Genomic DNA, 16,257 nt, shown 5'->3' with positions numbered 1-16,257 from the left:
ATACAGGTCCTTTGTCTCCCTAGGTAGGTTTATTCCTAGGTATTTTATTCTTTCTGTTGCAGTGGTAAATGGGAGTGTTTCCTTACTTTCTCTTTCAGATTTTTCATCATTAGTGTATAGGAATGCAAGAGATTTCTGTGCATTAATTTCGTATCCTGCAACTTTACCAAATTCATTGATTAGCTGTTGCAGTTTTCTGGTGGCATCTTTAGGATTCTCTATGTATGGTATCATGTCACCTGCAAACAGTGACAGTTTTACTTCTTCTTTTCCAATTTGAATTCCTTTTATTTCTGTTTCTTCTCTGATTGCCGTGGCTAGGACTTCCAAAACTATGTTGAATAATAGTGGTGAGAGTGGACATCCTTGTCTTGTTGCAGATCTTAGAGGAAATGCTTTCAGTTTTCACCATTGAGAATGATGGTTGCTGTGGGTTTGTCATATATGGCCTTTATTATGTTGAGGTAAGTTCCCTCTGTTCCCACTTTCTGGAGAGTTTTTATCATAAATGGGTGTTGCATTTTGTCAGAAGCTTTTTCTGCATCTATTGAGATGATCATATGGTTTTTATTCTTCAGTTTGTTAATATGGTGTGTCACGTTGATTGATTTGTGTATAGTGAAGAATCTTTGCATCCCTGGGATGAATCCCACTTGATCATGGTGTATGATCCTTTTAATGTGTTGTTGGATTCTGTTTGCCAGTATTTTGTTGAGGATTTTTGCATCTCTATTCATCAGTGATATTGGTCTGTAATTTTCTTTTTTTGTAGTATCTTTGTCTGGTTTTGGTATCAGGGTGATGGTGGCCTCATAGAATGAGTTTGCAGTTTTTTGCAGATTCCTCTGCAATTTTTGGGAAGAGTTTGAGAAGGATGGGTGTTAGCTCTTCTGTAAATGTTTGATAGAATTCACCTGTGAAGCCATCTCATCCTGGACTTTTGTTTGTTGGAAGATTTTAAATCACAGTTTCAATTTCATTACTTGTGATTGGTCTGTTCATATTTTCTATTTCTTCCTATTTCAGTCTTGGAAGTTTATACCTTTCTAAGAATTTGTCCATTTCTTCCAGGTTGTCCATTTTATTGGCATAGAGTGGCTTGTAGTAGTCTCTTAGGATGTTTTGTATTTCTGCGGTGTCTGTTGTAAATTCTCCTTTTTCATTTCTAATTTTTTTTTTTTTTTTTTGCGGTTCTTGGGCCTCTCACTGTTGTGGCCTCTTCTGTTGCGGAGCACAGGCTCCGGACACGCAGGCTCAGCGTCCATGGCTCACAGGCCCAGCCGCTCTGCGGCATGTGGGATCTTCCTGGACCGGGACACGAGCCTGTGTCCCCTGCATCGGCAGGTGGACTGTCAACCACTGCGCCACCAGGGAAGCCCTACTCACCAAGTTTTAATCCTTCCATCTGGGTGTGGTTATAGTCAAATGCCTAGACTACGCATATCAGTATGGGACCTTCTTCCAGGAGTGTTAAGCTTCTTGCCCTCCCTATCTTTCTGTGGGTATTTAAACGCCTTTTCTTCTGTTCTGTCATCGCCAACCCCCATTGACAGGTGGTTTTAACTGTCTATTTACAGTCCTTAGGTAATCTTATCCAGCTTTAAAAATCTGTATGCTGATGATATCCAAATGCATTTTCTGAAATCTCTGTAAGAATCTAGACAAATATATCCATTTGCCTACTTGATGTCTGTATGCAGACATAGTATACTCGTTATAAGTGGCTGAGTTTGAACCTCTGTTCTTCCAGTTACTGTGTGATAGGAGCCAAGATAGTTAACCTTTCTATGACTCACTTTCCTCATCTATAAAATAGGAATAATAATATCATCTACCTCAAGGAGTTGTTAAGGTGATGAAATGAACTTATCAATGAGACAACACATGTAAAATGCTTAGAAGTGTGCCATACACTTAGAAACCTCTCAATAAATGTTACTTGCTATTATCGTTATTCTCAGCATCTCAAGCTTCACTTGGACAAAACTTACCTCATAATCCTCATTTTCTATCCCTATACCTTCTCTTTTCTCTAGTCATCTCCATATCAGTATATGGTACCTCTATCCACTTTGTTGCTCAAACCCAAAATATAGGTGTTAACCTAATTTCCTCATTCACTCACCATGCCCTAATCCACCAAGTCCTTTGTCCTTACCTCTAAAACATATCCCATATATGATAACCATTTTCCTTTTCCACTAACTAGTACCATCAATGTAGTCCAAGTCACTTTCAGTTCTTCTGGAATACTTCAATAGCTGGCCTACCTTTTCCATCTTTGTACAGTTCATTCCCTCTGCAGCAACCAGTGATGTTTATAAAACGCCAGTTAGCTCATGTCATTATCCTTCCAGTGGCTTTTCTTTACACTTGAATAAAACCCAAACTCCTAGTTCAGGCTTACATAGCCTACATAGCCTATTTATTTGCTTATTCTTCTACCACTCTCACCCTTGCCAAGAATGCTCCAGCCCCTGGTCTTACTGGTTTTCTCCGAACTTGTTCAACTCCTTGCCACCTATAGGTAGTAGGTGTTCCCTTTGAAATGCTGTTCCTGGTCTTCTCATTTCTGGATCCTTTTTGTTATTCAACTCTCTTGTCATTTTATGTGATAGTCCTGTAGAGAGTCTTTCCCTGACCAGTGTTTAACAAGCTGCAATAAGATTGTGGAATGCTCATTCTAATTTAAATTAATTTTTGAATTAAATAGTTTTAGGGTCAGATGGGACTTTGTAGAGGATATCTATCTGGTCCCTTTAGCTGCCTAAAACAGAAGTCACTTCTATAGCCTTATTCAACCACTGTTCATATATGTCACCCATTATCTTCTTGGTTTAATAATTTTTTCAAAAGTTACACTGGTACTTTTTTCATGTAGGATTTCCGGGAAAAAAATACAGATCATATGCGCCCTGACATTGTCGCTCTTCTGAGAAGTAGCAGGAATGCATTTATCTCTGGGATGATTGGAATTGATCCTGTAGCTGTTTTCCGTTGGGCAGTTCTCCGGGCTTTTTTCAGAGCTGTTATTGCTTTCAGGGAAGCTGGGAAAAGACACATTCAGAGAAAAACTGGTAAGCTGTAGACATCAGTATTCTACCATGCTTCTGTTTGTTTTCTTACCCTGCCCTAACATCATGTTTCAGATCTAATGAGTTCTGGTGAGTGTATGTGTGTGTATATATATATGTTGGTACATTTTTATTAATAAATACTGATAGGAATAATGAGTGTAAAGCACCTGGTATTTTTTAGACATTCAGACATTGGTATGATTTTTAAACAAAAAGTGAAATTATTATTTAATTATATAGAATTTAATATTGATATTTTTCTCTGTTTTCTTCTTAAGTCATAGTTTTTACTACAAATGAAACATAATGTGGAAGCATAAGTCAGGAGGCAGAAAAATTAGGATGGAGGTAGTATAGTATAGTGGGGTAACCCAACTTCAGTAATCAGTTGTCATCTCTTCTCTTGACTGATTTTGTGACTATTAGCTGTTTTTCTTGGAGTGTAATACTGCCTTCAATATTATGAGGGTAAAATCAGATAATACATGTAAAGTATCTGTTTATGAGGTGTTAATTTTCTTTTCCTCTTACACTTAAGTCAGTTAGCTGGATTTTACTTTAAAAGTTAGGAATGGATAAAACAGGATACTTTGTTTGTGTGTCTCCTCCTTAAATCATAAAATATTCTGATTTTACATTCTGTGGGAGGAGCATCTCTAAAGCACTTGCTACCTACTTGAAATGACACTGTTGCTTGCTGTAGCTCTAGCCTTAGATAGACCATTGCTGCATAGTGAGGATATTCTAATACATATGTAATTATTTAAAATAATTTTTTTTGCCAAGAAGCTTCAGCAGAAGTGCAGGAGGACACATTTTGTGCTTTCAGAACTCCTAGACTTACTCATAGGGCTTTTGGGCATGTGCAGTAGCAGTAAAACTTTAAATTCAGGTTTTATGTATTTTAACTGAATAAAATATTTGAGAGATTGTATTTCTAAAATGAGAGGCAAAACTAATTGAATTTCATTTCTGTACTTCAGATTATAACGTGTGCAAACTGGCCTTTGTGGAGAGAACTATAGTTTTTTTTTTAAATAAAAGGAGTATCTTAAAACTGCTTTGCCTTTGCCAAAATTATTTCTAAGAGGCTATCTTTGCAAAAGCTTGAAAAAAATTTAAATTGAGGTATAATGGACATATAACATTATATTAGTTTCAGGTATATAACATAATGATTCAATATTTGTGTGTACTGCAAAATGGTACCATCCATTACTATACAAAATTACAAAACTTTTTCTTGTGATGAGAACTTTTACAATTTAATCTCTTGGCAACTTTAACATATGTACAGTACTGCAATATTATTGACTACAGTTACCAGCAAAAAGCTTTAAGGAAAAGTTTTTTCTTTTAAGATGCATTCTTATTTATTACAGTGGTCTTTATCAATTATGAAAATTTTGAAAATTGATACATATCCTGCTAAGACGTAACTGACTAAGATAAGAAACTTTTCTTATATTTACTGTTGAATACATTGCATTCTGTAAAAGTTATTCACATTGAATGTTACTTTGGCATTTAAAATATTATTTGTGAAAGCTGGTTCTATGTATATTAGTATTAATTAGGACAAAGACATGCAGTGCTACTAATGATCAACAACTGAAATTATCTTTGATAATTTCTAGATTCTTCTTGTTTTCTAATCTAGTTTTGCTTTCTGGCCAGCATAGAGCTTCCACATAATAAACTCTTTTTGAAAACTCTTTTATACTAGGATATAACATGCATACAGAAAAGTGCACAGAACAAAACATATAGCTCAGTGAATTATCACAAAGTGAAAAAACCCCTGGAACTATCTTCTAGGTTAGGAAAGAGAATATTACCAACATGCTAGAAGTCCCCCTTGCATAAACTTTTAAAATTTCACTTTTTATCAAGAAAAAGAAAAACGATAGTTCATTTGCATTTTGAGGCAGTGACTGAGCAGGTTTGTTACAGAGAATAATTGTATTACAGCATATTAGTGTCAGTGCCAAAATTTAGCATTTTTCCTCCCTCTGCACCACTTACCACCTGCTGTTTTCTGGTGATAACGGATATTATAAAATTAGAACATTGTAGTGTTGCAAAACAAAAACTAACAGAGTAACTGTGAAAATGAACTAAGTAGTAGATGCAGAACTCTTATAATGACCATAAGTAGTATGCAAACATATCAACATGAAACAGGGATTGGAGATTATTTAAGCAGAAGTAGAATATATGAAAGGCAGAAGGTAACCCAGTTCAGATCTTGAATGAGAGTAAGAAGAGGTCAAAGATAATATTTCTAATGAAGAAAGAAGATGTAGACTGCAGAAGTGCAATATATTTTCACTTCCTTTAAGAAATAAGATATTTCACTGGACTCTTAGCTGATTGTCAACAAATACCTTGATGGTGAACCAAAAAGATCTTTTTCTTCATCAAGCCAACTGAGCACAAATGAGAATATCAAATTTAAATCTACTTTTGACTGTTATTTTTTCTTTTTTATAGACTTTCAAATTAGACGGCACAGTGCCATTTTAAGGCCTTTAAATAAAAATTAATTCAACTTATTCCTTTTAAGAATAAATTTGTTATAGCTGTGGTATGTTATAGCTGGGGCAGGTTATCAGGAAATCATAAAATGTTCTTAGTAGAGTCATATAAATAGGCAGTCTGAGTGAAGGTACATGTTGGCCCTGCTGGGAGGTGGAATTAAAAATGGTAATGATTTTTCTGGTCAGCAGTGAGGTATTGGAGTACACGTATTCCAGTGGTAGCATCCACCTTGCCTCTGTTTTACTCCTCCTGAATAAGAAAGAGCCTGGACTAGAAAGTACGGGGGAGATCATAACTTGACCATGAATTATACAGTGTGCAGATCTGAGTGCAGTGATGCTTATTTTGTTCTTTTGGAGTTACATAAAAGTATAGCCAAAGAGGAATTTTAATCCATCTAAAAAGACTAGGCAGAGACAGCGAATTCAGCTGTGGCATTGGCATAAGAGGCAAGAACGAGGGGCTTCCCTGGTGGTGCAGTGGTTAAGAATCCACCTGCCAATGCAGGGGACACGGGTTCGATCCCTGGTCCGGGAAGATCCCACATACTGCAGAGCAGCTAAGCCCATGCACCACAACTACTGAGCCTGCGAGCCGCAACTACTGAACCCCATGTGCCTAGAGCCCGTGCTCTGCAACAAGAGAAGCAACTGCAATGAGAAGCCTGCGCACCACAATGAAGAGTAGCCCCTGCTCACCACAACTAAAGAAAGCCTGCGCGAAGCAACAAAGACCCAATGCAGTCAAAAATAAATAAATTAATTAATTAAAAAAAAAAAAAAAAAGAGGCAAGAACAAGAGTCCAAAGTGTCATTCGGTTCCTTAATCTACAGGGAGAAAAGCTGAAGCCATTCATATAGTGTCTGCAGATAGAGAGCTTTAATGGTTCCCACATAAACTTTTCCTCTTCCCCATCCCACACAAAGGACTCCGTAACTCTAATGTGCTCCCATTTGTTTTTGCAAGTGGGAGAAGGATTCCAGTGACCATCTATTTCCAGAAATGACCCGGTACTAAAACTAATTTAGATATCACCTAAACAGGGTCTAGGATCTCTATGCAGTACTCTGTCCATAATTCTACCCAGTACTTAAGACAATTAAGAGCATTTTTGTTAACAAACAAAACCCTGACTATTATTTATAAATCAATTCTGTATCAGGCACTATGGTGTGGTGATTAAGAGTAAGGGTTTTAGATTAAATGTCAATGAAACAGTAGAGTAAGGACCTCTGAAAATTCTCTCTTCCATAAAAGCAAAAAGAACACTTGCAAAAATTGTCAGAATAACTTTGCTGGAGCTCCGTGAATTCATCAAAGGCCTTCAGTAATCTGGGAAGTATATATACAAGAAAAAAGGCTGAATATTGATAATGCCAGTGCACTTTGTAGTGTTTTAACTCGCACTACTCACCTCCCTCCCTCCCAAGCTCTATGGTAGCCTTGAAAATCAATCGCCTGGAAGCACAATGAAAATCAGCAGTGTGACAACCCCTGGAGGGAATAGAGGGGGGCTGGCACTCCTTCAAAGCCCCATTCGCAGAGAATATTCAACTTATTTGGTAGTTCCCTGGAAGACCCCACTTACAAGGCTATCTTTTAACCTGACTTGGAGCTTGCCCAGTATGAATAACCTTTTACCTAGGGCTTTTGTCCAAAACAATCAGAAGCAGTTGAACATTGCAACTGTCTGATGCAGTAGATAACAGCTGGGGCAAAGACTAACCAAAACATTTGAAAGGAAAAGCTGGAGAATGAGGTTTCCATAACGGCTATGAAAAGTTCCCATATATTCATGGGAATCTAGATAGCTATGCACATGCATAGGACTGTATACGTGCCCAGGGCTATGCATATGCTCAGTAAAGACCTGAGGATATCCTGATTTCTTACCTCAGGATAACCTTCAGATTCTGTGCAAGCAGGGCAAGGCTAAGTTGTAAACTTCCTAGCTGAGTGTTGAAGGTATGCACCAACATACACACTCAGTGACCCTTGACAAAAACTGGGAGAATTAGTGGTTTCAGGCATGTAAAGATATCTGCCTTCAATCAGTAGCTGACATTTAAGCTTACTGAGCAGAGATTTCCATGGTCACCTGTGACAAACTTTACAGAATTAGTTCAGGAAAGTCCTAAACAAATAGAAGCAACTGTAAGAAACAGCAACAACAGCAAATCCTGGGAAGAGAATTTTCAGAGTTGCCATGTTATATAACTACCCCTGAAAAAATCCAGACATTGATATTACTAGACAAAGTCTTTAAACTATTTTAAATATATTTAAAGACTTAAAGGTAACTATATCTGAAGAACAAAAGGAAAGTATGAGAACAACGTCTCACCAAATGGAGAATATCAATTTTATACATACACACACACACACACACACCAATTTTGAAGTGGAAAAAAATGTACAATAACTGAAATGAGAAATTCAGTAGAAGAGTTCAGCAGCAGGTTTGAATAAGCAGAAGCCAGAATCGGGTGAACATGAAGACAGATCAGTTGAGATGATCTGGCTAAGGAACAGGAATAATAAAGAATGAAGAAAAATAAACAGAGCTTCTAGACTTATGGGACACCATGAGGTATATAAACTTCTGAGAGTCCAGAAGGAAAGGAGGGAAAGGGAAAGAAAGAATATTTCAAGAAATAATGGCCAACACCTCCTCAAATTTGATGAGAAAATTAATATACACATCTAGCAAGCTCAGCAAACTGCAAGGTGGGTGAATTCAAAGAGATTCAAACTTAGATATATCGTGATTAAACTTTCTAGAGGTAAAGAGAGAATATTGAAAGCAGCAAGAGAAAAATGATTCATCATGCACCAAGTATCCTCAGTAAGATTAAAAGTTGTTTCATCATTAGAAAGCATTGAGGCTAGAGGACAGCAACTTGGCACACTCAAAGTGCTGAAAGAAAAAAACACTGTCAATCAAGAATTCTGTATTCACTAAAACTATCCTTCAAGATGAAATTATGACGTTCCCAGATAAACAGATCCTGAGTGACTGTTATTAGCTGCCCCACAAGAAATATTAAAGGGAGTTCTTCTGGCTGAAATGAAAGGACACTAGACAGTAGCTCGAAAGCACATGAAATAATAAAGAGCACCATTAAAGACAGCTATAGAGTTAAATATAAAAGATAGTAAAAATGTATTTTTTATATTTTGTAACTTTTTTTTCCTCCAATCTGATTTAAAAGACAACTGTGAAAAAGCAATAATTATAAATCTCTCTTGGAGGGCATGCCATTTTAAAGATGTAATTTGCATGACAATAACAGCATAAAGAAGGAGGAAGGGAATGAAGCTATAAAGGAGGAAAGTTTTTATATACTATTGAAATTAAGTAGCTTTTAATCTAGATTAGATTGTTGTAAGTTAAGATGCTAATTTTAATTCCCTTGGCACCTGTTAAGAAAATAACTAAAAAATAATATAGTAAAAGAAATGACCAAAATATTAAAATAGTATACTAGAAAACATCTATTCAACACAAAAGAAGAGAGTAATGAAAGAAAAGAGGAACAAAAATAATATGTCTTACGGTATATGTGGAAACTAAATAACACACTTCTTAATAACCAATGGGACAAAGAAGAAATCACAAGGGAAATTAGAAAATAATTTGAAATGAATAGAAGAAAATATACACCCATATCTTATGGGATACAGCTAAAACAGTGCTTAGAGGGAAATTTATTTCTCCTTTAGAGAAATTTATCTCTATTAAAAAAGAAAGAATATCTCAAATCAATAACTTAATGCCCCACCTTAAGATTTTAGGGAAAAAGGGAAAACTAAACCCAAAGCAAGCAGTAGGAAGGACATAATAAAAAGTAGGTCTGAAATAAATAAAATAGAGAAGAAAACAATAAAGAAAATAAATAAAACTGAAAGGTACTTCTTTAAAAAGGTAAACGAAATTGACAAACCTTGAGGTGGACAGACCAAGAAGAGGAGAGAGGAGACTCAGATTACTAATTTGGGGAAAGAAAGGGGGGTGTTGCTGCTGAACTGATGGAAATAAAAAGGATTATCGTACTATTAACAGTTGTATGTCAACAAATTAGAACCTAGTGGAAATGGAAAAATTCCTAGAAATATGCTAACAGCCTATACTGACTCCAGAAGAAATAGAAAGTCTGAAAAGACCTGCTACAAGAAAAGAGATTGAATTAGTTATGAAAAAAAATCTTCCCACAAACCAAGGAACAGTGAATTCACTGATAAATTTTATCAAATACTTAATGAAGAATTAACACCAATCCTTTATAAACTCTTCCAAAAACATAGACAATAAGGGAATACTTTCATTCTCAATCTGTGAGGCCAGTATTACCAGCATACCAGATAAGACATCACAAAAATGAAAACCACAAACCAATATCCCTCAACAAAAATCCTCAACAAAATCCTTGCAGAGTGAGTCCAGCAATATGTAAAAAGTATTTTACACCATTATCTAGTGGAATATACCCAGGAATGCAAGATTGGTTCACCTTAGAAAACTCAAATCAATGTAATACACCACATTGATAGACTAAAGAGCAAAGATCAGATCATCACCTCAATAGACACAGAAGAGGCACTTGACAGACGTGAATACCTTTTCATATTTTTCATCATAAAAATGCTGAACAAATTAGCAATAGAAGGGGACTTCCTCAGTCTGATAAGGGGACCTGTGAAAAACCCAAAGGTTGTATCATTCTTGATGGTGAATGACTGAATACTTTTCCCTTAAGATCAGAAACAAGACAGGATATCTGTTTTCACCTCTTCTGTTTAACGTTGTCCTGGAAATCCTGGTAAGAGTAATCAGGCAAGAGAAAGAAATAAAAGACATCCAAATTGGAAAGGAAGAAACCATTTTGTTTGTAGATGACATATTTTATGTAACATTTCTTAAGGAATCTACAAAAAAGTCTACTAGAGATAAAAAAATGAGCTCAAGTTGCAAGACACAACGTCAACATGCAAAATTGGTTGTATTTCTAGACATTAACAGTAAACGACGTGAAAACAAAATTAAGTTCGTGCTTCAGTTACAAGAGCACCAACAAGTATAAAATTCTTACTGATAAATTTAACAAAAGAATTGCAAGACTTGTTCACTGAAACTACAAAATATTGTTGAAAAAGCTTAAAGAATACTGCAGTAAATGGAAAGATATTCTATGTTTATGCATTGGAAGGCATAGTTAAGATGGCAGTACTGGATCTACAGATTCAGCATAGTCCTGTCAAAACCACAGCTACCTTTATGCAGATATTGACAAGCTAATCCTAAAATTGATATGTAAAGGAATCCAGAAATGCAAGAAGGACAAAAATTGGAAGATTCACATTTCCCAGTTTGGATTAGGCAGTGAATTCTTAGGTATGACAGGATTAGGTATAAAGCACAAGCGACCAAAGAAAAAATGGATAAATTAGACTTCATCAAAATCAAAAACTTTTGTGCCTCAAAGGATACTATTATTTTTAATTAATTAATTTATTTATTTTTGGCTGCGCTGGGTCTTCGTTGCTGTGCACGGGCTTTCTCTAGTTGCGGCGAGCAGGGGCTACTCTTTGTTGCAGTGAGCGGGCCTCTCAATACGGTGGCTTCTTTTGTTGCAGAGCACGGGCTCTAGGGCTCACGGGCTTCAGTAGTTGCGGTGCAAGGGCTCAGTAGTTGTGACTCGCGGGCTCTAGAGTGCAGGCTCAGTAGTTGTGGTGCACGGGCCTAGTTGCTCCACAGCATGTGGGATCTTCCCAGACCAGGGCTCGAACCCGTGTCCCCTGCACCGGCAGGCGGATTCCCAACCACTGCGCCACCAGGGAAGCCCTCAAAGGATACTATTAAGAGAGTGAAGGGACTTCCCTGGTGGCACAGTGGATAAGACTCCACGCTCCCAATGCAGGGGGCCAGGATTTGATCCCTGTTCAGGAAACTAGATCCCACATGCATGCCACAACTAAAGAGCTGGAGAGCCGCAACTAAGGAGCCTGTGAGCCGCAACTGAGGAGCCCACGTGCTGCAACTAAGGAGCTGGCGAGCCTCAACTAAGGAGCCCACAAGCTGCAACTAAGGAGGCTGCCTGCTGCAACTAAGACCCGGTGCAACCAAGTAAATAAATATTAAAAAAAAAGTGAAATGACAACTCATAGAATGATAGAAGATATTTATAAATCACGTATCTAATAAGGAACTGGTATCTAGAATATTTACAATTCTTGCAGTTCAGTAGTAAAAAACTAATAACCCAATTAAAAAATGGGCAAAGGATGTTAAAAGACATTTCTCCAAAGAAGATATGCAAATGGTCAATAAAAAGCATGAAAAGATGGTCAATATAATTTGTCATTAGGGAATTGCAAATTGAAACCACAGTAAGGTACAACTTCACATCTACTAGGATGGCTACAATAAAATAGACAGGTAATAACAAATGTTGGTAATAAGGATGTGGAGAAATTGGAAGCCTCACATGCTGCTGGTGAAAATTTAAAATGGTGCAGCCACTTTGTAAAACAGCCTGAGTTACATTTTACCCAGCAGTTCCACTCTTAGGTAGATACTTAAAAGAATTGAAAGCAGGTGTTCAAACAAAAACTTGTACTTGATGTTCTTAGCAACATATTCATAATAGCCAAAAGGTAGAAACGACTCAAATGTTTATCAACAGATGACTGGATAAACAAAATGTGGTATATCCATACAATGGAATACTATTCTGTCACGTAAATGAATGAGGTACTAGTACATGCTATAACATGGGTGAACCTTGAAAGCATTTTGTGAAGTGAAAGCATAAGACACAAAAGGCCACATACTGTATGATTTCATTTATATGAATTTTCTAGAATAGGCAAATCTGTTGAGAAAGAATGTAGATTAGTGTTTGCTCAGGGCAGACAGGGAGATAACAAGGGGCGTGATAGTTTAAAAGTACAGAGTTTCTCCCTAAGGACTCCACACAAAAACTACTAGATCTAATGAATGAATTCAGCAAAGTAGCAGGATACAAGAGTAACATTCAGAAATCAGTTGTATTTCTTTTTTTTAAAAAAATAAATTTATTTATTTATTTATTTACGGCTGTGTTGGGTCTTCGTTTCTGTGCGAGGGCTTTCTCTAGTTGCGGCGAGCGGGGGCCACTCTTCATTGTGGTGTGTGGCCTCTCACTGTCATGGCCTCTCTTGTTGCGGAGCACAGGCTCCAGACGCGCAGGCTCAGCAGTTGTGGCTCATGGGCCCAGTTGCTCCATGGCATGTGGGATCTTCCCAGACCAGGGCTCAAACCCGTGTCCCCTGCATTGGCAGGCAGATTCTCAACCACTGCACCACCAGGGAAGCCCCATCAGTTGTATTTCTTTACACTAACCATGAAATATCAGAAAGGGAATGTAAAAAAAAAAACAAAAAAACTGGGACTTCCCTGGTGGTGCAGTGGTTAAGAATCCGCCTGCCATTGCAGGGGACATGGGTTTAAGCCCTGGTCTGGGGAGATCCCACATGCCGCGGAGCAGCTAAGGCCGTGTGCCACAACTACTGAGCCTGTGCTCTAGTGCCCGCGAGCCACAACTACTGAGCCCTTGTGCCACAACTACTGAAGCCCACACACCTAGAGCCCATGCTCCACAACAAGAGAAGCCACTGCAATGAGAAGCCTGCACACCACAACAAAGAGTAGCTCCACTCTCCACAACTGGAGAAAGCCTGTGTGCAGCAACGAAGACCCAATGCAACCAAAACTAAATAAATAAATAAATAAATACATTTATTTTAAAAAACCCAAAAAACCTTTTAAAATTACACCAAAAGAAAAGTATCTAGGAATAAACCTGACCAAGGAGGTGAAAGACTTACACACTGAGAACTATAAAACATTAATAACGGAAGTAAAAGAGGATTCAAAGAAATGGAAAGATATCCCATGCTCTTGGATTGGAAGAATTAATACAGTTAAAATGGCAATACTACCCAAAGCAATCTACAGATACAGTGAGATCCTGTCAAATTACGCATGACATTTTTCACAGAACTAGAACAAATTCCAAAAATTACATTAACATGATTATATGGAACCATGAAAGACCCAGAATTGCTAGAGCAATCCTGAGGGAAAAAAAAAAGCAGGAGGACTTCACTGGTGGCATAGTGATTAAGAATCCATCTGCCAGTGCAGGGGACACAGGTTCAAGTCCTGGTCTGGGAAGATCCCATATGCCGCAGAGCAACTAAGCCCGTGTGCCACAACTACTGATCCTGCACTCTACAGCCTGTGAGCCACAGCTGCTGAGCCCACGTGCCACAACGACTGGGGCCTGCGCACCTCTAGCCTGTGCTCTGCAACAAAGACAAGGCACCGCAATGAGAGGCCCACGCACTTCAGCAAAGGGTGGCCCCCATTCACTGCAACTAGAGAAAGCCCATGCACAGCAATGAAGACACAATGCAGACAAAACTAAATATAAATAGATAAATTAATTTAAAAAAAAAAAAGCAAGAGGCATAACTCTCCCAGACTTCAGACAATACCACAAAGTTACAGTAATCAAAACAATGTGGTATTGGTACAAAAACAGGCATACGGATCAATGGTACAGAATAGAGAGCCCAGAAATAAACCCATACACCTATGGTCAATTAATCTTCAACAAAGGAGGCAAGAGTATAAAAGAAACCCTAAAAAGAATATAAAATGGTCTCTTCAGCAAGTAGTGCTGGGAGAGTTGGACAGCTGCATGTAAATCAGTGAAGTTAGAACACACCCTCACACCATGCACAAAAATAAACTCAAAATGTCTTAAAGACTTAAACATAAGACATGACAGTATAAAACTCCTAGAAGAGAGCAAAGGCAAAACATTCTCTGACATAAATCATACCAATGTTTTTTTAGGTCAGTCTCCCAAGGCAATAGAAATAAAAACAAAAACAAACAAATGAGACCTAATCAAACTTACAAGCTTTTGCACAGCAAAGGAAACCATAAAAAAACAAAAAGACGACCAATGAAATGGGAGAAAATATTTGCAAATGATGCAACAGACAAAGGCTTAATATCCAAAGTATACAAACAGCTCATACAGCTCAACAACAACAGAACAACAACCCACTTGAAATATGGGCAAAAGGGCTTCCCTGCTGGCGCAGTGGTTGAGAGTCCGCCTGCCGATGTAGGGGACACGGGTCGTGCCCCGGTCCGGGAAGATCCCACATGCCACGGAGTGGCTGGGCCCGTGAGCCATGGCTGCTGAGCCTGCGCATCCGGAGCCTGTGTTCTGCAACGGGAGAGGCCACAACAGTGAGAGGCCCGCGTACCGCAAAAAAAAAAAAAAAAAAAAAAATGGGCAGAAGACCTTAATAGACATTTCTCCAAAGAAGACATACAGATAGCCAGTAGGCACATGAAAAGATGCTCAACATCACTAATTATTACAGAAATGCAAATCAAAACTACAATGAGGTACCACCTCACACTGGTCAGAATGGTCATCATTAAAACGTCTACGAATAACAGTGCAGGAGAGAGTGTGGAGAAAAGGGAACCCTCCTACACTGTTGGTGGGGATGTAAGTTGTTACAGCCACTATGGAAAACAGTATGGAAGTTCCTCAGAAAACTAAAAATAGAATTACCATGTGATCCAGCAGTCCCACTCCTGGGATCATTACTTGATTGACTTTGGGAGGGGTAAGGGTGGTATTTACCGGAAGGGAATGAAATAACTTGCTGAGGTGATGGAAATGTCCTGTATCTTGATTGAGGATTATATGATATAACTATTTGTTTAAGCTCATCAAACTGTATACTTGAGATTAGTGGAGTTTACTGTATGTGAAATATACCTTTAAAAAAATGGCCCTAAGGCCTGGGAGCTGGCATTATAGAAACTATTACAGGATCAGAGACATGGCTTCAGGTTTGAATGATACAGTGGAGCTGGGATTGAACCCCTGTTTTATATGGTGTAGGACCTTCAAAGAGCTTGAACTCTTCTGTCACTGAAAAGATAATTGTAAAACTCTGTCTGTTGGCCTTGCCTAGAAGAACAAGAATCATATCAGTATGTGTTAGGCCTTAGATAAATTTTGAAAAAACAGTTGCCTAAAAAAATTAGTGCCCCATATCTTCTTCACCATGCGAGAGAATTTATACTGTTTGTTTGGTGCATAATCTCAAACTAAGAAATTATCAAAACTGGGGTAGGAACTTAGCATGAGCAAACACTAAATAAACCTCTTTGAAGAGTTTGAGACTCCACTGAAAATGTACTTACAAAACCATCCTAGGAAACCAAACCACCTTGACAGGGAGTTAGTCCACACAACAGAGAGGAGTATCACTTTAAGGTTTGGAAATAGTATTATAGTCCATAAAGCAGTGTTTAAAATTGTTAAAGAGTTAAAAGAAGGCATAGAAAGCAGAATGAAAGAACAGAAGTTAAAAAAAAACAAACAAACCCTAAGTTGTAGGTACGATGATGAGACACAAAACAGTCGGTGGGACACAAAACAGTCACAGATATAAAATTACCCATATCCAAATGGCATTGCCACAATTTATTTAGATAAAATAGAAAATTGAGTACAGAGGCTGTAGTCAAGTTGAGCGAGTTTTAATTTAAGATTACATA

The 16,257-nt window shown here is 37.8% G+C and overlaps 1 protein-coding gene across 1 annotated transcript in view; it reads left to right on the top strand.

Annotated features, from left to right (window-relative positions):
- MYO9A (myosin IXA) overlaps positions 1 to 16,257 on the top strand; it is a 266,091-nt gene that overhangs the window by 105,404 nt on the left and 144,430 nt on the right. The window contains exon 14 of the mRNA XM_060153325.1: positions 2,882 to 3,077. Within this exon, the coding sequence (XP_060009308.1) occupies positions 2,882 to 3,077 (196 nt within the window). The remainder of the gene's footprint in view (positions 1 to 2,881; positions 3,078 to 16,257) is intronic.

This window comes from Lagenorhynchus albirostris, chromosome 1 (genome assembly GCF_949774975.1).
Source record: "Lagenorhynchus albirostris chromosome 1, mLagAlb1.1, whole genome shotgun sequence".
Classification (NCBI taxonomy): Eukaryota; Metazoa; Chordata; class Mammalia; order Artiodactyla; family Delphinidae; genus Lagenorhynchus; species Lagenorhynchus albirostris.
The sequence above is the reverse complement of the archived record's forward strand: the minus strand, read 5'-3'. Positions and strand labels throughout refer to the sequence as shown.